The 21,798-nt window shown below is 42.7% G+C and overlaps 1 protein-coding gene across 1 annotated transcript; it reads left to right on the forward strand.

The window, feature by feature from the left end:
• The first annotated feature begins 1,421 nt into the window (after positions 1-1,421).
• On the forward strand, positions 1,422-12,820 carry LOC111157244 (RNA binding motif protein, X-linked 2). Its single transcript, XM_022518517.1, has 7 exons — positions 1,422-1,547; positions 2,364-2,512; positions 2,717-2,832; positions 3,960-4,011; positions 9,243-9,372; positions 11,179-11,356; positions 11,799-12,820. Exons 1-7 carry the CDS (start codon positions 1,422-1,424, stop codon positions 12,299-12,301), a joined length of 1,254 nt encoding a protein of 417 aa, XP_022374225.1. The 3' UTR covers positions 12,302-12,820.
• The last annotated feature ends 8,978 nt before the right edge of the window (positions 12,821-21,798 follow it).

Consider the following 21,798-nt stretch of genomic DNA (forward strand, 5'->3'; position numbering starts at 1 on the left):
GAGGAAAGACTGGAGAATAGGGGACAAGACAGTTCTACAAGTACTGAACGACCTAGAAGGCACGTGGTAATGAAACAGAACTGTAGGGGCGCCTGGGTGCCTCAGTCAGTTAAGCATCTGCCTTCAGCTTATAGCATGATCCTGGGGCCTGGGATAGAGGCCCAAATCTGGCTCCCAGGTCAGTGGGGAGCCTACTTCTTCCTCTGCCCCTCCCCCGCCATTCATGTTCTCTCACTCCCTCTCTCTCAAATAAATAAATAAATAAATAAAATTTAAAAAAAAGAAAGAAACAGAATTGTTACTGGATGAGATGCATTTTATAGACATTCCAGTAGCACAATTATTAGGACTTGGTATTGGATAGATATCTTTGGGTAAGGAATAGGGAAGACTGAAATATGAAACCCCTGTTTTGTACCTGGACAACCAGGAAAATAGTGATAGCATTGCTTGAAATAGGGAAGTGAGGAGGGAAAGTTGTTTTGGGATGTGATGTGGTGGGAAGTGAAGAGATGAAATTGGCTGGACATATTGCTTAGCCTTACCTTGAATGTGAGGATTGCCTTTGGCTTCCTTAGCATTGGCCGATAATCTAGACCTGAGCTCTCCATACAGTGCATGCTAGATCCATGTTACTGGTGGAGATCACTAATAGCCACCTTGAATAGCAAACCCTGGTCCTCCTCTCAGACACTAAAGTTCAAAGGGTTCCCTGGATCCTCATCCCCTTTCCACTTAGACTGGTGGAAATCTCTAGGCATCATCTTATCTACCATTTCCTACCAACTGGAAGCACATTGATGAAGATGTCCCAGGTAACCTGGGATGGTTTTCAGTTCTCCCAGGTTCAGAATATCTCTGCTGAACCCACTAGCTAGATAGCAGTCTTTCCATGTCCTCCACCAGCCAACTAAACTGTCCTTCCCTTTGGTTGGTCTTAATCTCCTCTTTTGCTTCAGCTTCCTTTTGAAACTTCCTGATGACCAAGACCCAGGTGTAGGCCTATTTCTCTCATTTTACAGTTGCCTGAAGAATCCAGCCAGATAATGCTTACTAGTTTACCACTTTGTAGTGTCTACTTCAATCCTACAGCTAAGCAACCTAAGATTCCCAGAAGCAGATAAAACCTGTATGCAGTCTGTCACTGTTTAGTTTTCATTGCCAAGTTAATTCCACAAAGTTAATGAATAGCTGGGTTGGACTGGGAGAGGGGCAAAAACAGAATGAATGAAGAGAAACTGTCAATAGTGGGGAGTCTCCTGGTTTTTGGCAGGACATGGGTAGATGTTGAGTCATTGAGTGTACAGTAGTCATCATCACCATCATTATCATCAAAGTACTTTATGAAGTGCCTAATTCCTGGGGCTCTGAGGTAGGCTTACACAGAGAACTACACAGCTCTGGAACTTCACTTTTAGACCATGCATGGTCTGATACCAGATATTGATGATGACACATACACTATGGATTCAAAACTTCAGTATGGCTTAAATCACACATTATATGCCACCATCTCTTCTCTAGGAGATTTCCTGGTTATTTTCGGAGTGAAGTCTACCAAACAAATATATCTTGTCTCCTCAATGATATTATTTAGTTCCCTCAGGCAGAGAACCTCACTTTACATTCCTGTCGGCAGACATGCCATACAGGACACATACAGATGCTCAGTAAGGACTGATTAAATCAACCAGACCTGATAGGTAGAGGCAGAGTACTTCCTTTGAATCTGTTTCTTCCTCTGTAAAATGAGGAGGGTAATTGTATGTATTGATTCCATGAGGGTGGTTGTGAGGATGGAGGGCCAGTACATGTGAATTGCTAGGTACACAATCTAGCATCTGCTCAATTATTAGCTTTTTCACTATTTCTGCCTCCTGCTTAAGTAGGAGCGAGACAATGGGAAAGGGTGGGTGAGGGTAACAGCTCTTAACACAAATCTGGGTATTCAACTCAGCCTATGGAGGCACAATGGTCAGTTGCCTATGCATTTGAATTTGAGAAAGAAAAAAAGATTTACCCTCTCACCTATCTTCTTATTCCTGAACAGAGATGCTTTGATGGATGTGTGTGTGCGTGAGCAGTTGGCTGGGAGTGAAGCCCGAGTAGGGATTTGCATCGAGAGCAAAGGCTGGGTCTAAAGTCGCCTTAATGGGCACCCTTTTTCAGTCTTTATTCAGCAAATATTTATAGGTAGCCCAATCAATGCCAGGCGTAGTCCAGCAGCTGAGGGTCCTGTAATAAACCCGGCTGACACCCGTGCCCCCGCTTCACAGAGAGACGAACCGAAGGACTAGACAAAAACTCCCCGGGAGAGCAAAACCCGCGGAGCAAGGAAAATGCTTTCCCGCGCTAGTGCGTAGGAGCCACGCCCCGGCGCGGCCAAGCTCTTCCGGCGCGACGTGAGCTCCGCGGAGTCCAATGGGAGCGTGACGCTGGGGCCGCGCAGGCGCGGTGCAGACTCTCCCGGAAGTCAGTGTCTCGGTGCTGAGCGCGAACTTGAGAAGATGAAGTAAGGCCTCAGTTTACCTCTGAAGAAGTAGGGACGGGCCGCGGGAGGTGGCCCACCAGGACTTGGGTGGTAGAGCGTCTGCCGGGCCGAGGGGCAGGAGAGGTGCAGAGACTGGAAAATTAGTCCCTTAGTTTTGCTCTCCCTTACCTCTGGCCAGGCCGCTCTTAATGTCCGTTTTTCTGCCCCCACCCCCACCCCCTGCAGCCCTTTAACTAAAGTGAAGCTGATCAACGAGCTGAATGAGCGTGAGGTCCAGCTTGGGGTGGCAGATAAGGTGTCCTGGCACTCCGAGTACAAGGACAGCGCCTGGATCTTCCTGGGTGAGGTCCACATCTTTTTCCTGCGCTGCTCCTCTCCTGGCCTGCTTCCTAACCTTTCGGCATTCCCGCCTTTCATTCCTCCCAGCATTCATCACGCACTTTTATTTCCTTCTGCTGGCTGCCCCGTAAATCCGTTTTCCATATCTCTTTTCTCTCCCATTTCTAGTTTGCTCCCCCTGTCACGTCAGTGTCCATGATAGTAACCCTTTGCCATTCACTGTGGTAAGAGTCTTGCCACTTGGTTTCTTGGTTTCAGAGACCATTATTATACCGCGTCCCCCTATTACACAGCTAGGGAAACTGGGGTGCAGGGAAGTTAATGGACTTCCTTAAGGCCACATGGCTAGTAAGTGGGACAGCCAGAACTATGGGATTCTAGAACTCACGGTCTTAGGCACGATCCTGTATGATTGCTAGTCCCCTGCCCTTTCCCCTTCCCTCAGAATTCATTTCTCTCATCTAATTAGCTCCTGCCTTCTGTCCACGGCCATATTGTCATATCTATATTCACTTTGTGTCACTTCCAGTAATATGACAGTTTGTTCAAAGAAGTTATTGCACCAGATATTGTGCTAAGCACTTATATCCATTGTTTTATTTAATTCTTACAACAGTTCTGTGAAGTAAATACTAAAGTCCCCATTTTACAGATGAAGAAGGAGAGATTTGCAGGGGAATTTATGTCCTGTGAAATGCTGAAAGTTATCTATAAAGACAATTAAGAATTTTAAAAGAATTTTAAAATCCTTAGTCTATGTGAGGTGAGGTTAATATTTTCATATTTAAACTGATTTTTGGATCTTAGCTGTGAATTTCTGGGTAAAGAGCAGGTGTGTTCGAGATATGTTTGTGGAAGCAGAGTTTTATGCCGGAAACTATCTGCTTTGTCCCTAAGATTTTGGGTGTGAGGAGTATTTGGTTAGTGGTGACACCGACTTTTCCACAGTTAATCACTCCTTTTGCTGCACTAGTACTGCACTTTATATATGCTTCTGTCGTATCATCAGACTGAATTCTTTGAGGGCAGACTCTCTGGCTTACTCTTCTTTGCACCCACCAGTGCTGGGCCTAGTGCATGGTATGCTTGTAGACACTTGGTAAATGTTAAATGTGGTTTTTTCTTCTAGGAGGGCTTCCTTATGAACTGACTGAAGGGGACATCATCTGTGTGTTCTCACAGTAAGTCCTTTTTCATTTCCTGCCTTCTAGGTCATCAGAGTATGCTTCCATAATGCATTTTGTGGCATCACACAAAATCCATTTATTTTATGCTAAGCTAACTGGCCTCCCTGCATGGGGAGGGCTGGAGCGTCTCCTGTAGTCTAGATCAGCCCCAGGACATGGTTGTAGAGCTCTTCCAATATGGAAAATCCAAGAAGTTGGATGATTTAGGAGGCTGTCTTGGGGATTCTGGTCTATTTTTATTGCTTTTTCAGTGAAGCTTGTTCAGCCTGGGCCTACACTGGAACAGACTGGAACTCAGGGCTACTTGGGCTCCTTGGGCTCCTGCAAACTAAGGGTAATCCATGATCACAGGGCCCCCGGCCTACATCTGTGTGGTGTTGTAGCATTAGGGCAAAGCACAGAGAAATGGGAGAAAAAGCAAAAAGCTTTAGTCAGTAGTTTGTTTTCTTAGTTTATAGATGAGTGTAAGGTTAATGAGCAGAGCCATTATCTCTTTACCCGGAAGCTGAGAATTACAGGCTGATGAGGAATAAGAATGACGAGGTGAACCTTACTTTCCTTGTTCTGCTGTGAGATGAAAGCAGCAGCATTGGGTGGGAGAGCATCTTGGCAGCTTGCACTAGTAGTGGCAGCTGGTAGGAGAGGGGCTAGGCACAGCTCAGAGCTACACAGAATGGTTGGATAGTCCGTAAGGCCAGAGGGGCCCTGAGGGCAGAGGATTGTTGTAGAAAAGTTGGACAGCATGTACAGGCAGAGGACTGGGGTAGAAGGGTTTGGGGAAGCAAACAGCCAGCACACCATGGGAGAGACATTGCTGTGGCAGGGGATGGTTGGGCTGTCCGATAGGAAAAGGACCCTCACTGGTTGGGCAGCATGTGGGGGAGAGGGCCATGGGAAAGAAATTGGGCAGCACACATGAGAAGGCCATGGGAGAGGGCCTCAGCAGCCCACACTGGCAAAGCACCCGGAGAGGGACAGAGGCTCTTTCCTCCTACTTTTGGGGAGCTGGAAGTTCACAGTAGGTGCAACCTGTAACTTCCACCCCTTATGATACCTCTGCCTCGTCCACCCTTCCATCTAGGGAGTGTTTTTGTCTTACTTGCATTGAGTGATGATCAGCTGGTGTGTTTGTCTATTTTGGCTGTACACATTGCTCTCCATGAAGATTGCCTTTGCCATTGGTAACAGTAGTTTTCAAAAAAAATTTTTCTGATTATCAAGGTAATGTATAATCATTATAGAACATTTGGAAAAAGGAAAAGCATAAAGAAGAAATTAGAACGTACTTTAAAGAAAAGCTGTTAACATTTTGGTATATTTCTTTATCATCTTTTTTTAAATGTTGGGCATTATTTGCTGTTATAAATTGTATTGCAGTATACATTATAGTACATACATCCTTTGTATGCATTCCTGATAGTTTCCATAGTGAAATTACTAGATCAGTATGTTAACATTTTTATTTTTTATTTCATTTTTTTAAAGATTTTATTTATTTATTTAACAGATCACAAATAGGCAGAGAGGCAGGCAGAGAGAGAGTGGGGGAAGCAGGTTCCCCGCCTAGCAGAGAGCCTCATGCGGGGCCCGATCCCAGGACCCTGGGATCATGACCTGAGCCGAAGGGCAGAGGCTTTAACCCACTGAGCCACCCAGGAGCCCCGTGTTAGCATTTTTAAGATGTTTTATAAGTATAGCCAAATGGCTGTCTGAGAAGGTTGTACCAGTTTCTACTCTCACTAGAATGTCCATTTTTCTGAATCCTAATTAGCAGCTGTTATTTAAAAAAATATATTTGTCATATGGTTTCTCATTATGAGTTTACTTTCCCTCTAATCATCAGTGAGGTAAAACATCTTTTATAGATTTACATGCCATTATTTCTTGTTTATTTTAAGTTGTCTTTTCATATTCTTGCTTGTTTTCTTCTGTTGGTGTGTTCCTCATTTTCTTAGTGATTTTACAAAAGCTCTTAATGGTTTTAACTCTGTTATACCACTTGTCATGTATTGTGTTACTGTGGACTTACTTTACTTAATTTGATGTATTATACTACATTATCATCATTATTATTTCTTGATGTTCAAATTGGCCCAGTTTGGTCTATAGGAGTCCGTTTAAATGAGTTGCTATATTATCTTTTCTTTTACTTTTTATTTTGAGATAATTTCAGGTTTAAAATAAGAAAGTTATAAAGTAGCGTAAAGAATACCTGTTTCCCTCCGCTTAGATTCCCCAGATATTATTATTTTACTACATTTGTTTTGTCGTTATTTCTCCCCATGTGTATCTGTTATTTTGTTCTGAGCCATTTGAGAGTCAGTTGCAGACATGATGCCCATTTATCCCTAAATTCTTCAATATGTATTTCCCCCCACAACAAGGGCATTCTCTTGTTTAACCTCAGTATGGGGAACAAATTCAGGAAGTTAACACTGATACAATATTATTATCTAATCCACAGACTTTATTCAGCTTCACCAGTTGTCTTGATGATCTTCTTTATAGCGAAAGGAAAAAAACTGCTTTGTGGTCCTTTATCTGCGATAAGAGTTGTAAATATTTTCTCCAATTTTGTCATTTGTCTTTTGACTTCATTGTGATTTTTTTCTTGCTGTGCAAAATTAAAAAATTTTTTTATTCATTCATGTGTTTAAATTATATGGTAAAATTGATTTTTTTAGGGAGTGTACAGTCCTGTGAGCTTTAATACGTGTATAGATTTGTGTAGTCACCCCCACAGTTAGGATGAATAACAATTCCATCATCCCCAAAACTCCTTTGTGCTGACCCTGTATAGTCTCACACTCTAGTGTTTTATATGGTCAGATTTATCAGGGTTTTTTTTTTTTTGTTGCTTCTGGATTTTGAGTCATAATTAGATAGTATATCTCCCCACCCGCCCATCTGTGCTCCCTTCTAGTACTTGTATAGTTTCATTTTTATGAATTGAAGTTATTCCGATATTTATAGTTATTCTGGTCCATTTAGAGTTATTCTGATGTATAGTATGAGACACAGATCCAATTTCATTGTGTTTTTTTAGTAGCTCTCCAGTTGTCCCAACATTTATAAAAACGTTCGTATTTTCTCCCAGCAAATTGGGATGTCACCTTTATCATATTACTAATTTTTCTATATATACTTGAATCTCTTTCATGGCTTTCTATTCTCTTCTGTTGGTCTGTCTGTCTCTTCATGTGCCAGCAGCACACTAGTTATTCATAGCATTTTTTCAGTGTATTTAATATCTGGGAGAGTTACTCCTCAGTGTTCTTTTTTAAAGATTTTCCATCTACTCTTACATGTTCATTTTTCCATAAGAACTTTAGAATCAATGGATCCAGCTCCAGGAAAGTGAAACACAACTTGTACTACATTAAATTTCAATATTAACTTGGGGGAAGATGTTGCTGTCTTTATGATGTTGAGTCATCCTACCTAAAAACAAAGGATGTCTTTATTCAATACTATGTGTGTCTTTCAGTTTTAAAAAATTTTCTCTATATGGACTTTGTACATTGCTTGTTGTTAAGTTTATTTCTAAGTATTTTATCTTTTTTTGTTGCTAATACAAATGGGGTTTCTCTTTGGTTATATCCTCTGATTATTGTTTGTAAGAGAGTGATTTATTTTTTTTAACTTTACATCCTGTTACCTTACTGAATTACTATACTGCTTGTTTTTGTCATCGATTCTCTTGAGTTTTCTATACATATATAAACATATACATAAATAAATCTTCAAATAGAATGAAAAAGATTACTTTTTCATTTTTTACATTTGATTTCTCCTTTCTAATTGCACTGGCCTGTACCTACAATATTAAACAGTGTTAAATAGCTCCTGTCCTTAGTTGAATCAGCTCCAATACGGGTTTCCCTTGCTATCTGAAGGTAGAGTGTTCTGTGAAAGCTTTCTAAGCTACAGTGGCATAAAGTGATGAAGCAGTTACCATATCATAAAAGTGAAAATCCTCTTCAGCTTTCTTTCGGTTAGTGAAGACAGGTACTAATATAGGTCTTTTGTAAAAGTGAAGGGGCATAAAGTGAACATTCAGGTGGCAGGGAAACCTGTATTTTCTGTTAGGTAAGGTGCTACATAGCTGGCCGGGCTGTATGTATGTGAACATGTTATTAAGTATCCATCAATTCTTATTTTATTTCTATGACTTTACTCTTTAGCTTATGAATCTTTCACTTACCTGGAATTTAACTCTGTATAAGGAGTAAGGTAGAACTTTTTTCTTTTTTCCATTACTTTGTGCTTTTATCTTTATTAACTCCCATTGGCTTTTCTTTGATTTGTTTTCTTTTATATTCATTCTGCCTTTTTAACAGTAAAATTCCTAAAAGTCACAGATTTTTCTGATTGTGATTTTAGCTGCATCCTGTAAGTTCTGGTATATATTCTTCTCATTTTTGTTGTTTTTTAAGTAGTCTGCCATTGATTTTTTTTTCTTTATTTCACTTTCATCCAGTTGTTAGCTAGGTTTCAAGTTAGCTAGAAGCACATTTTTTTATTTAAAATATGATTTCCAGCTGTATTACATTGTGATTGGAGAACATGTTCTGTTCTGTTTTTGGACATTATTGAGGTTTATTCTGTAACCAATTTTAATACATGTTTCGTGGATTCTTGAGAAGAAATTGTCCTCTTTTTGTAAGATTCAAATATATGTATCCGGTACTTTGACATTAATATTTATTAACAACATAATTGTTACATTGTTATATTTATTTATATTTATGATATATAGTTATATATTGATATTAATTCCTTTGACCTTATTTTTGTCAACTTTATGTGTTATAAACTTAAGTGGCATGTTAAACTATCGCATTACTTTTGTTATTAGTTTCTCCTTTTATTTTTAATAGTTTCTTTAATTAAATTTTTGACTTGTGAACTTATGCGTAAGGTTTCATGACATATCTTTGTAATATATTAGGACCCTTTTCAGTGTAAAAGAGCTCTCTTAGTCCCATTTAAATATTTTTTTGGCCTTGAATTCATCTTTGATCTTAATACTACCACCCATAATTTTTGTAATTGGGTGTTCCTGCTCTGTCTTTGTCTAATTTTTATTTTTAACCTTTTTATGTTATCTTGTTCTAGATGCGTCTCCTATACAGATTATATTATCTGAATTTTGTTTTGTCATTTAATCTGGAAGTTTTTGCATTTTAAATCAATAGTGTCTTACTCTTTTATAAAATAAATAGATATGGGGAGATTGTTAACATTAATCTGGTGCGGGACAAGAAGACTGGGAAATCCAAAGGATTCTGTTTCCTTTGCTATGAAGACCAGAGGAGCACAATTCTGGCTGTTGACAATTTTAATGGGATCAAGGTGAGTGTGTTCACTAAACAGAATTTGGCTGGACTTTTCCTGTATGTAAGGGTTCAGTTTAATTTCCCACCTGATTGCCACAGGTACAAGGACAGTACTGGTCACCTGGGTGTGTTGAGAGGGTTGCCGAGGTGTGGGGACATACTGACCAGGAAATGATCCCAGGAAATAATTTCACTAGCATACGACCCTGCTAACACTTGTTCCTTTTCCTCATGTTCATCTTCCCAGGAGCATAGTTATCATGCCCCCCACTCCCAACCAAGCCTCTGGCTTCACACCTTTCCATTCTCATACCCACTCTCATCTCTGATGTACTGGGCAACAAAAAGACTAGCAAATGCTGCTCTTCCATGCTATGCTCTATTGGGATTTGGGGCTCTCATGGCTTCATGCTCTAAGACAGAGCTCTGTGGGTCTGTCATATATCTCCACTGACTTAACATTACTGGGCCCTGGAAATTCTCTAGTTAAAGTGTGATGACAAATTCTACAAAAGTAACTCATTCTGAAGTTGTTTCTCCTCTGTTCCCTCTCCACCCCTGGCCTGAGAGAAGTTGATGGGCAGGTCAGGCCTATCGGTGCTCTACCTGGTCCCTGTGCTTATTTAGGGAAAGCACTGCAGTTGGATAAGCACTGTCATAGGTTGGGGGGTTGACTTTTGACCTGGAGAGTTTGTCACTGATTGCACCAGTGTGGAACAGCTGGAGACTCTAGGACAGGGTGGAACAAGGTACTAGGTTTAATTCTTAAGAGAGCCAGCAGTCAAATGGAGTCACCATAAAAGGGAGGTTTTCAAAAATGTTTTCAAAAGGGGAATAGGAAAAATGACTGACTACTCAGGCTTAAAGGTAAGAATAAAAATCTGCTCTTGTGTGGGAACAACAAAAGCCAGACTTTTAACATTTTGGATGATTTTGCCTATAGAATAGGTCTGTATCTGCCTGAATTTTTTGAAGATTTTATTTATTTATTTGAGAGAGAGAGAGACAGAAGGAGCCGGGGGAGGGGCAGAGGGAGAGGGAGAAGCAGACCCCCTATTGAGCAGGGAGCCTGCCGTGGGGCTCGGGGATCATGACCTGAGCCTATGGCAGACACTCAGCTGACTGAGCCACCCAGGGGCTCTGCCTGAATGTTTTTTAAGTGAGGGAGGGGTTAATTTTTTATTGTTCACCCAGAGAGTTCTGGTTCACAGCAAAAATACCAGTGTGAGCCATTGTTCCAGTATGGTGGGAGTAGAGCAAGGTGTGAGGGCTTAAGAAGAAAGATCTCTTTCCCTTCCCAGCTGTTGGTCTGCCTTGGCCTCATCCTAATTGCTGTATCAAGAAAACAGCTGCATCACTGCACTTGATTTCAGGAATTCGTTCTAGCTGCCAGGCCACATCATGTTTTACAGTGAATTAATGTTACAGACTGCCAGTAATTCATTGTTTATGCATGTAAATTCTCAGTTTCCCCTCGGGGCAGTACTGCCCCAGCCTTTTTTCACTTAATGGTACATGTAGAACATGAAGGTTATTGTGTGGCACACTGGGGTAGACTGTGAGGTACAAGACTGCCTGGTACAAGAGCCTCAGGGACTCCAGCTGCCCCAGGCCCCAGCTGGCTGCCCCAAAGGCTGAGGAAATTATTACCTAGGTCTGTGTGCTGTGACACACCAGTTGGGCAGGTCTGCTTTAGAGATTTCCCCAGCAACAGAATTAGCAGGAAGGTAAAGGGTGTGGTTCAAAGGCATGGCGTTCTGCAGCTGGGTTCAAAGAGCCCAATGGGAGGGCCATCTCTGCTGAAGCATTGCCTCTGTCTTAGATCAAAGGACGAACTATCCGAGTGGATCATGTGTCTAACTATCGAGCTCCTAAGGACTCAGAAGAAACAGATGATGTGACCAAAGAACTCCAGGAGAAGGGCTGTGGCGCTCGCACCCCCTCAGTGAGTTCAGCTGAGGGTTCTGAAGATGACAAACCCACAAAAAAACACAAAAAAGGTAAAGTGTTAAGACCCAAGAGAAGATTCTAGGTAGTCTTAGTGTTTGTTCTTCCCAGCGTTCACTGAGAGTTGATAATCAGTTCTTAAGTATGAAGGGAAAAGGTGTGGGAAATCTTACTTTAATTGGGAAAGTGGAAAGACTAATATTACGGGCTGAATTCTGTCTCCTCAAATTCATATGTTGAAGTGCTAATCCCTCAGTACCTCCGAATGTGACTGTATTTGGAGGCAGCATCTTTAACATGGTAATTAAGGGTGAGAATTGCCTTATACAGCAACTTGACGTATCAAGGGGGACAGCCATCCAAGTTGGCTTCTCAGAGACACTTTCTGGAAGTGTAGAGTATGACTGCTTCTCACTGCTGCCCACAGGCTTTCCTTTTGCATACCCTCACTCTCCTCCATCGTCCTCTTACTGGTTGTGCCCCTTTTTCCTCCAGACAAAAAGGAAAAAAAGAGAAGAAAGAAAGACAAAGAGAAGACTGACCGGGAGGTACAGGCAGAGCAGCCACCCTCCTCTTCACCACCCAGAAACAAGATGGTAAAGGAAGAGGATGACCCTGACTCTAAAAAGCACAGCAGCAAGAACTCAGAGAAGGGCCAGAAGTCAGAGCTCAGAGAGCTGCGAAAGCACCAGCACAGCTCTCCTGAGGTCAGGGCGACCTGCCGCGGTGGCGCAGAGGACAGAGAGCGGGAGCTGAAGAAAGAGAAGGTGAAGCATGAACATAAGTTCTCAATCAGGAAGGAAGAGAGAGAAGAAAAGAACAGAGATAGAGACAGAGTTCGAAGCTCAGACACATATTCCAGCTGGCCCAGTGGGCGTTCTGAGGGGTGTAGTCAGAGAAGTAGAAGTAGGAGCCGAGAGAGGTCGAACAGGCATAAGAGGGCCCGGCACTCCCGGGACCGGGAGTCCTCTAACCTCAGTGACCGCAGGCACCACTGAAGCCGTGGCCTGTCTGGTGGCCCGATAGAACTGGAAATGAATGTGCGCTTTCAAATGCAGTCATATTCAGTTAGGCTTTTACTGTTACTGTAAGTAAACTCTCTGAGGCTGAATTCTTCCAATCCCTTGAGTACTAGAGTCACCGAGAGCTGTAGTTTTAACAGCCACAGAGCCTGGAGTTTTGAGTAAATTTCTTGTTCCTGGGAATTTGCTCAGTACTTACCAGACGAGGTATCCTAGATTTGGTTTCATAAATGTGGCCCTTGAATTTACGACCCCCATTCATGATGAAATTGCTAGGAAAGGGGAAATACCAAGCAGTTCTAGAATTCTAGTCTTTGTGCTAGAGGTGTGGGTGACCTTTCCATTGGCAGGTACAGCCGTAGCATAGAGAAGGGTGGTTTGACTAGGTCTGGACAACTTGATATGAATGCAATAGTGATTCTTAACACCAGGCCCCTCCTTCTGCACCCCACCCTCCTTTTAAAAAATTTAAAAAAAATGTCTCTTTTTTAACATCCATGCACCTCCTTGCTATTTATTTATTTATTTAATTTTATCAAGGTGAAATTCACATAACATCACATTAACCATTTTAAAGGGAACAATTCAGTGGCATTTGGTACATTCATGGTGCACCAAAACGCCACCCCTGTGTAGTTCTAAAATCTTTCCACCACCCCAGAATGAAACCCTGTGCCCATGAAGCAGTTACTCTCCATTCCCTCCTCCTCATCCCTGTCGACTACCAATCTGCTTTCTGTTTCTGTGGAACTACCTATTTTGGACATTTTATTTAAGTGGAATCCTACAACTTATGGGCTTTTGTGTCTGCGGTCACTTGTGTGTTTTTGAGGTTCATCCATGTTGTAGTATTGGTCAGTACTTTGTTCCTTTTTATTTTTTTAAAGATTTTTAAACATTTATTTGTGAGCGAGAGCACAAGCAGGAGGAGTGGTAGGCAGAGGGAGAGGGAGAAGCAGGCTTCACGCTGAGCAAGAATCGATCCCAGGATCCTGGGATCATGACCTGAGCTGAAGGCAGATGCCTAATCAACTGAGCCACCCAGATGTCCCGATACTTTGTTCCTTTTTATGTCTGAATAATATCCCACTGTATGGATAGACCGCATTTTGTTTATCCATTCCTCAGTGGATGGTCATTTGGGTTTGTTTATGCCTTTTGGCTAGCCAGCTCCGTTTCCATGTTTGTGACATACCAGCCTACCTATGGGCCAAGTTTCCTTTTCAAGTAGCCGTCCTTGCTGAGCTAGGAATGCTTTGTCAGCTTAATGCCTATCTCTCTGGTCTCCTTGGCAGTTGTTTTCTCATCTGGAGAATCTTGTCCTTTCATTTTATCGATCAGTCCCTTATGAGTTAGGTAGGAATTAGTTCACAGCACCTTGGTATTGCTACTGAATCACTAAAATGGAACTTCTGACCCTTCAGAACAAAGGAACAGAGCTTTAGTGAGCCCATTAAATTAGTTGACCTCATATCTTAGTTTGAATCCAAGGTTAGATGTGTGAGAGATTTTTTTTTTAGGGGAAAATGCCCACGAAAGAAGATGGGAAAAGAGGTCGGAGGAGTCTGGGAAAGCAGTCAGACTCTGATAGAGGACTAACCTCTAGAGAATTGGGAAGGCAGGAAGGAAGGTTGGGGAGGAAAAGTCTCAGACTGCTGTGGAGTTCTGAGAATGTGTCAGCAAGACCAATGGTAGCGTGAGTCCTTGAGCCAAAGCACCTGTCAGGAGGAGTCCCACTAGATCCGCCTGGGGAAGCAGGAGTCCTTGGTGCTGGGCCTTCATCAGCCGTGTGGCACTGTGTTTATGTGTCCATTGTGCTGGTTTTGTGGTAACCGCTGACAAAGGCCCTGGCTCAGTCATTTTGTCTGCTGGGCAGTTTAGTGCCTCTTCCATAGTGGATGTCCTGATGGCTGTTAGCATGGGATACAGAAATGTTCACACTCTGCCTCCTCCCGCATGTCAGTCCACTGTCTTTACACCAGCTCTCCTTGTCTCTGATCTTCAGCCCTGGTCCTTCCAGTCTCCCAATGAGATGGCCAGGCCATTGGCCACTGCCCAGGAGTCTGTATATATCCAATGAATATTCTCACTTTAGGCCAGTTCTTTTACACCAAGTTAGATGCACTTCTTGAGGTCCTGTCCCTTGGAAAGTTTCCTTCTCCACCCCTGAATGTGGCTGTAATGCAGATACCATTCCTCTTCATTTTGCACCCACATACAGAGCTGACCCACCTGGAAATTAAGCTCAAGCTGTTTTCTGCCTCAGCTAGTCATGGAGGAACCCCCATTTGGCTATAGGTGCAAAGGTACAGGGGCTACCATTTTCTGCATCTTTTAGGTTCTTAATGGTCGCACTGATCTACTGTCTCTCCTGAGATGTAATAGTGTTTTGATTTATGTATTAGTGTTATACCAGGAAAACAACCAGTAGGTTATATATATCCTGCTGTAAGCCAATTCCTAATGAGAAAGCATATAGGCATATCTCGTTTTATTGCTCTTTGCTTAATTTTGCTTCACAGATAACTGGTTTTTGTTGTTGTTATTTTTTTCTTTTTCTTTCTTTTTTTTTTAAACAAATTTAAGGGTTTGTGATAACCCTGTGTTGAATAAGTCTCAGTGTCATTTTTCCAACAGCATTTTCTCACTTTGTTTCTCTGTCAGATTTCAGTAATCACAATATTTCAAAATTTTCATTATTATTACATTTGTTAGGGTGATCAGTGATTAGTGGTTATGATTCACCGAAGGCTTAGATGGTGGTTAGTATTTTTTAGCAATAAAGTATTTTTAAATTAAGGTATGCTCATTGTTTTTGTTTAACACATAATGCTGTTGCATACTTAATAGACTACAGTACAGTGTAAACAAGTTTTATATATACTGGGAAATGAAGAGATACAAGTGACTTGCTTTATTGTGGTCTGGAACTGAAACCCCAATAGCTCTGAGATGTGCCTGTGTGTGTGTGTGTGTGTGTGTGTGTGTGTGTTTGTATGGCAAGGAATTGAATTACGCAGTTGTGGGAACTGGTTAGGCAAGTCTGAAATTTATAGGACAGGCTGGCAGCTGAATGCTTTGGCAGGAGCTGAAACTGCAGTCCACAGGCAGAATTTCATCAGGAAAATCACAGTTTTGCTATTAAGTTCTTCGACTGACTGGGTAAGGCCCACCCTGATTATCAAGGATAATCTCCTTTACTTAAAATCAACCAGTGGTAGATGGTAATCACATCTATGAAATACTTTCATAGCACACCTAGATTGATGTTTGATTGACTAGTTGGGTACTATAGCCTGAGCCAAGTTGACACAGAAAAGTAACCATCTCTATTCTTGTCCCTGGTGGAGGGGATCTGTTTCAGAGGTTTGACTTTCCTCACTGACAGCTCTTGCCCTACAGGCCCGGGACCCACGTGGGCATTACTCTCAAGTGCCAACTCAATTCTTCTTACACCCTTGAGGAGTAGGACATGACCACTAGGTAGTTCTGTAGGCCCCCTGTGAATCTTGTTTCAGGCCAGGACTTCAGTCATTACTCAGCCCTGAATCCCCCAGCCTAACAGGGCTATGATCACGCTTCAGGTCTGTAGGTATCAGTGTCAGCTTTGATCTCGAGTCCATATTCCTCCAATGTCTGGCTATTCTTCCCCATGTATATATACATGGAAGTAAATGGCTATAGTACTTGGTGGAGTGGGGCAGAATTCATCATTATCCTTCCTTCTAGGGAACCAGCTACCTCTTCCAGGTCAGAAAACAGCTGAAGTCTGAAACTGAGCAAGGAATTAGGACTTTTTATTGGGGAAAACCTCCCTTAAACCCCTGTTCCTGCCCTGTTGCCTTTCTCAGCTTGTAGATTTTGATACCCTTGCTGGCTGTCCCATCTGTATTATTCATAGGGACACATCGTACATCTGCCATCGCTGCAATTCCCTAGGTAAATGTCCCTTGGCTGCCTCTCAGGCCTTGTGGTTTATTCTGGTATTTGGGGCCTCCTGGCTTCTGGTGGGTAGCAGGTGGAGACCTGGTCTTTCTTTCTCTGGGCCCCAGCTCTGTGATGGTCTCTTACTGCCATCCCTGGCCTACAGAGGGGGTCATCTTTGAATGTAGTGCTACCAGTGCCCCTTTTCCCACTGCCTTCCTGATGGCCTTGGTAAAGGAGGTGTCCTCTGCCTCCCGCCATGCCCCCCCACCCCGCCCACCACCGTGGAATACTACCCTCTCATGGGGTTTTTGACTTCATGCAATCTATCCACTGCACTGTGTCTGCTTCCCTCTGCCTTTTCATTCCTTCTGCCATTGGTCAGGCCAGCTCAGGCGTTAATACTTTGCTCAGTAGTAGCCATCACTTTCTCCAGGCCTCTAAGAACCAACCACCTTAGCAGAAACTTTGTACCCCCTGAGGGTCCTTGTGGGGGAATTAAATCTGTATTCTGAGAATGTGCTCCCAAGTCTATGAATTTTTGCTTTTCAGCCCCCTTTTGATAGAGCGCCCTTGAAATCCAACCCCAGTGCTTCCTTGGCTCCTGTCAGTACCTGTCAGCTAATTCTTGCAGCTCTTTGGTGTATACTTTCTTCTCTTAGTTCGGCTAACGACTAATGCGGCCAGGTTATGCTGGGATTTACTCCTAGTTATCAGCTTCGTAACCAGGAGAGGGGCCAGGGACAGCTTCTCGGAGGGGGGCGCGAGTTGCCTCATCGGAGCAGGCTCTGCGGCATCTTCAGCCCAGAGGAAATGCTAGCTGTTAGGAGAGAAGAGTGGTCCCCTCTGCAAACTGAAGCCCGGGTGGGGGTCGCAGAGCCAACACCCTGAGGAGTGTCTGGCCAGATGTTCCCACTCCATGTCTCAGGATCCCAGGATTTTCCAACCACATGGAATCATGTGGCCCTGACTTGCACAAAGCAGATGCGCCACATATTAAATATTGAGGATCCAATCTCCCTTGAGTTGGGCCTCTCCATTATGTTCTCTCTTGGTCTGCTCCTCCACTGCAAGAGAAAGGGCTTTGTGAGCTCCGCAGAAGCCCTCTGGCTCTCACGCTTGGTCTTTAGTTACTTATTAACTGTCTTCCATTTCCGTTCCCTCGGCTACAGTGTGTCCAGTACAACTCCATAGTGTCCAGCCATCTCCACTGTCTCTGTAGGCCTTATTCTTCTCCTGTGTTTCAAAAATCTGAATCACCACATCTGCCAGGCCATTCTCCCAGGGTTCGCAGGTTATCTCCAGAGAAATCTTTAGTAGTTGGACTGCCGTCCCATGCCTGAGACTATCTGTACCCAACACCTCCATCAGGACAGTGTCCGTCTTGTCCACCAGGCAATGCCTGGTGCTGTCCCAGACCCCGTCTTATCACAGCCTGTTTTCTTGGACCACCACTGGCACCACTCGTGCTGGATTGGGTTCTCTGAGGAGCAGGTGCCAAAATGGGATTAGGCACAGAAGAGGTTTCCTAGGGAAAACGCTTGTGAGGGAAAATGGGTGGGGGCCAGAGGAGTCAAGGAGAGCTGCCAAACAGACTAGATGCAGGTCTAAATCCTGTGGAGGAGAGCAGGAAGGACAGAGGGCTGGGTAGGAAAGATCTTGGAATGTGTGGTGCAGTTCTAAGAACATCTGGCAAAGCAAATGCGTCTGTTGGAAGAGGCAGTCTGCTGTGGGTCGCGAGCATCCTTGTACATTCTTAATGAGCGTTTTTAAAGCAAGGCTTACGGATCTCCTAATACTGAGCCATTTCTGTAGGGCAAGATGACCACAGTGTGACTACTGTTTAACTGAGTGCTTCCCAGGGGAGGGGCACTGGTTGGTTTGCTCATTGCTCAAAAAGCCCCAGGCCCTTGAGTTCGGGTTCCTCAGCTGTCATGCAACCCACCTCGTGGGTGGCATCCCCCTGAGCCCATTACATTGTCCTGTGGGACTTGGGACAGGGAAACTGGCGACACTATGCCAGTACTCCTAATGCTGTTTGCTGTGCCGTAATAAACTGTTTTCTTCTAACCCATTAAGTCTCACGTCTACTTTCCACACCTGTGATGTGGACAGGCCTAGTCCTTGCTGTCCTTTGTGAGGCCGGAGGAGTTCTCTGGGAGCATCCCTGACTCCAAGTCGCCTGTGAAGGGAGTCCTGTGTCTCACAGGAATGGGCTGTCTTAATATCCCTGCCACATGCAGTCACTGACTGAGAGCAGCCTGTGGGAAGTTTGGCCTTGGTGGAAATGCAGGGCTAAGGGATCACAGCAGCAGCAGCACCATTGGATTTCAGAGCTCAGCAGCTGTGGCTTTTCATCACTCGTGCTCCCTGCAGTCGGAAATCTGAGAGGCGCACATACACCCTGTACCAGGCCAAGCCTGAAAGAACCAGTTAGCAAATGGTTTCAGCAGCTCATTGGGAACAGTGAATGTTTAGCTGTTCCTATCATGGATTCACTTCACAGGAGACAGTTGGCATTCGTTGGTGGACAAATTCCCAGTGATCTCAAGGCTAAACAGCCACATTGAATGAAGTGCTAAGGATTTTTTTTTGGTTCTGGCCACAGCGGGATTTCTTTCATGGTGGCCTAATTAACACCCTAGTCCGTCTGTCCGTCCCTTTTTGCTTCCTCTAACCTATTGGGGCATGTACCTAATAAGTATCTATCTCAGCAGTTTATGGACTCATTGGGTCCTAAATTGGAGATAATCCTTATCTGGTACAGGACATCCCTTCTGTAAACATGTTTTGAAGCTCTTTGAAAGGAATAACCTGGTCATTGTCTAAGTGGGCTTCTAGTGAAGTGTAAAGTGCTCTGCTCTGTGCTGTTAGGACCAAAGAATAAAGTTAAATGTTTCCTGATGTCTTTTATTTTATCTGAAAATGTAAACTTAGAAGACATAATTTTGGGTGTGATTATTTGCACTAGAAGGGTTTAACCTAGCGTTCTTCCTTTACTAAATAAGTGGCTCCCGATTCCTGCAAGTGTTACTGGAAACTGCGTCATAAAATAGATAAGAGCAGGTCATAGTTTTCAGTAGGAAATAATCAACAATTACATTTACGATAAGCATTTGCTATCCTACAAATTAAGTATGACCAATAGTATGTTATCAAAGATACATTGGTCCCTAGATAAATCATTAAAAATACTGAAGGGTTGTGCCATGTCCTATAAAAGGGCAAAACCATACGACATAAGTTAATTGTTACTCTAAAGTGCATGTGAAAAACAAGTTTTAAGTAAAGTATATGTGTATCCTGCAGATATATGGCTGTTGTGATTACACGTTTAATTTAAGGCCAGTATACTCTCTACAATGAACTTCAGTCAAAAATGTGACTACTTTTTGCCAGCTTAGGGTTTAGAAGAATACTTTGGGGATGACTGGAGATGACTTAGCTTCTTTAAAGAAGCAATTTTAAAAAGTCTGAACTGATGTTTTCCTTCTCGTCATGCTTTGTAAGAAACTGAGGTATTAGATATCATTCCATTTGGCTTAGGATTGGGTTACAAGTAGCTTAAAAAGTGATGTCGATGATTATGATGATGTTTCTTCAGGAGAAAGGCATTTATTAGCAAGTAGATAACAACAGCAAAAACCTTCACGATTATTAAAGTAAATCTCTTTTTTGGATTTTTTTATTAGTATACCAGATGAGTACCAAATCGTAAAGTATACTCTGGCTTTTGTCAGAGCGCATATCTTATTTTGCAGCTGGTTTTGCTTATTTCAAATGTGTATTTCTATTTGTTTAGGTTGCCACTATCCTTATTGTTTTCAGTGGCTGAAAATGTTAATACACTGTCCAGTTCCTCCTGCTTGGATTGTTTTAATTTTGCATCATAATTAATACTATTATGAACATTTTTATACAGAGTCCTTTTGAAATTTTTCTTTTTGTATTATTCCCTCGGACCACACTCCCCAGTGGGGAGTTACCAGATCCAAAAGTGCAGACAGAGCCATAGCTTGTCTTATTGTTAGATTGCTTTCCAGAAAGATCAAATTTGTGGAATCATCAGCACTGTAGAGTTTAAATATAATTTTCCCACTATATTCTGGACAACACTGGATTCTGTCATTTTTTAAATTATTTTTATTATTTTTTTCTTCTTTGGAAGGTATATTGTGATAACTTCAGGTTATTCTAATCTGCATTTGCTTTCATTGCAAGTGAAGCTATGCATTTTTACTTTTAGTGCTTTCATCTATTTCTTTACATTTGGATGGTTCCGTTTTCAAGGAGTGTAGCTACTAGCTCAAACATGCTTAGTGTATTTTGGCCAGCAGGCTTTGAATCACTATGGTAGGCATCTTTCCCCCCATTGTGGTTCTTACCTTTTGACATTTAGTTCATTTGACAAAAAAACATTGTTTAAAACGAGTGCTGACTTTATTTGAAGCTACAAATGCAGCCATAGAAACAGACCAAATCAGTGGCTCAAGGAAATAGTATCTGTCAAATCTCATGCTTTCGTTCTCTATCTTTCCTTCCTTTCTCACCTCACTCCATTTCTTCCTTTCTCTGTTTTCTGCCTTTAGGAGGGATCCATTGGTAAAAGAGATTGCTCCTGGAGAGGAGAACCAGGTAGCAGCTAGAAGAACAGAGGTGAAGAGGCTTACTTTTCACTCAACCATTTGTACTTTTGACTTCCAAACTGGATTTATGTTACTTACAAGTAAAGACAAATTAAATCCATATGTAAGGTCAGTATTTGTCATTATTGTGAACCATTAAAAAATGACTTTAAAACTTAGGGTGCTGCATGTGATGAATTTCAGTATGTAGGGGCAGGAATGAGGGAACAGATGAAGGCAGCCAATTTAGGGATAGGTGACATTTGTGCAGAACTGCCTGCCATTTTATTTGCAAAAGGACTATAGGTACAACATAAAGGAAATTTACTTGCCTGGAAGTATTTCCCCAGGGAGTTTTGGGTGAGGCTGGGACCTTCCTCTCACCTAACTTTTTGGATAAAGCTGGGGTATGAGAATGACTGGTTGAGTGATCCTCTTCCTGTGACTGAGTGGATAGAGGGAAGCCGGAGTGGTGGTTTCAGTACAAGCGTGGTGTTTCTGTCTCATGGAAGTAGTTTCTAGCCAAGCACTGTATTTGAGGCCAGTTGGCAGGTACAGGTTCTGATTTGCTCTTTGTGATTCCTTGACTTTGGTGTTCTAGAAGGGGCCTATTCTTTTTTTTTTTTAATTTTTAATTTTTAATTTTTTATAAACATATTTTTGTCCCCAGGGGTACAGGTCTGTGAATCGCCAGGTTTACACACTTCACAGCACTCACCATAGCACATACCCTCCCCAATGTCCATAACCCTACCCCCTTCTCCCAACCCCCCTCCCCCCAGCAACCCTCAGTTTGTTTTGTGCGATTAAGAGTCACTTATGGGAGGGGGAGGGAGTCAAGATGGCGGAGAAGTAGCAGGCTGAAACTACTTCAGGTAGCGGGAGATCAGCTAGATAGCTTATCTAAAGATTGCAAACACCTAC

Source organism: Enhydra lutris, unplaced genomic scaffold (assembly GCF_002288905.1).
Source record: "Enhydra lutris kenyoni isolate GAN:26980312 unplaced genomic scaffold, ASM228890v2 scaffoldscaffold53, whole genome shotgun sequence".
Taxonomy (NCBI): Eukaryota; Metazoa; Chordata; class Mammalia; order Carnivora; family Mustelidae; genus Enhydra; species Enhydra lutris.

Coding starts and splice junctions, on each gene's coding strand:
- LOC111157244 (XM_022518517.1), top strand. CDS start 1,422: ATGCATGGTCTGATACCAGATATTGATGATGACACATACACTATGGAT. Junction 1,548..2,363: donor ATTTCCTGGTTATTTTCGGA/GTGAAGTCTACC, acceptor GCTAGTGCGTAG/GAGCCACGCCCCGGCGCGGC. Junction 2,833..3,959: donor CAGCGCCTGGATCTTCCTGG/GTGAGGTCCACA, acceptor TTTTTCTTCTAG/GAGGGCTTCCTTATGAACTG.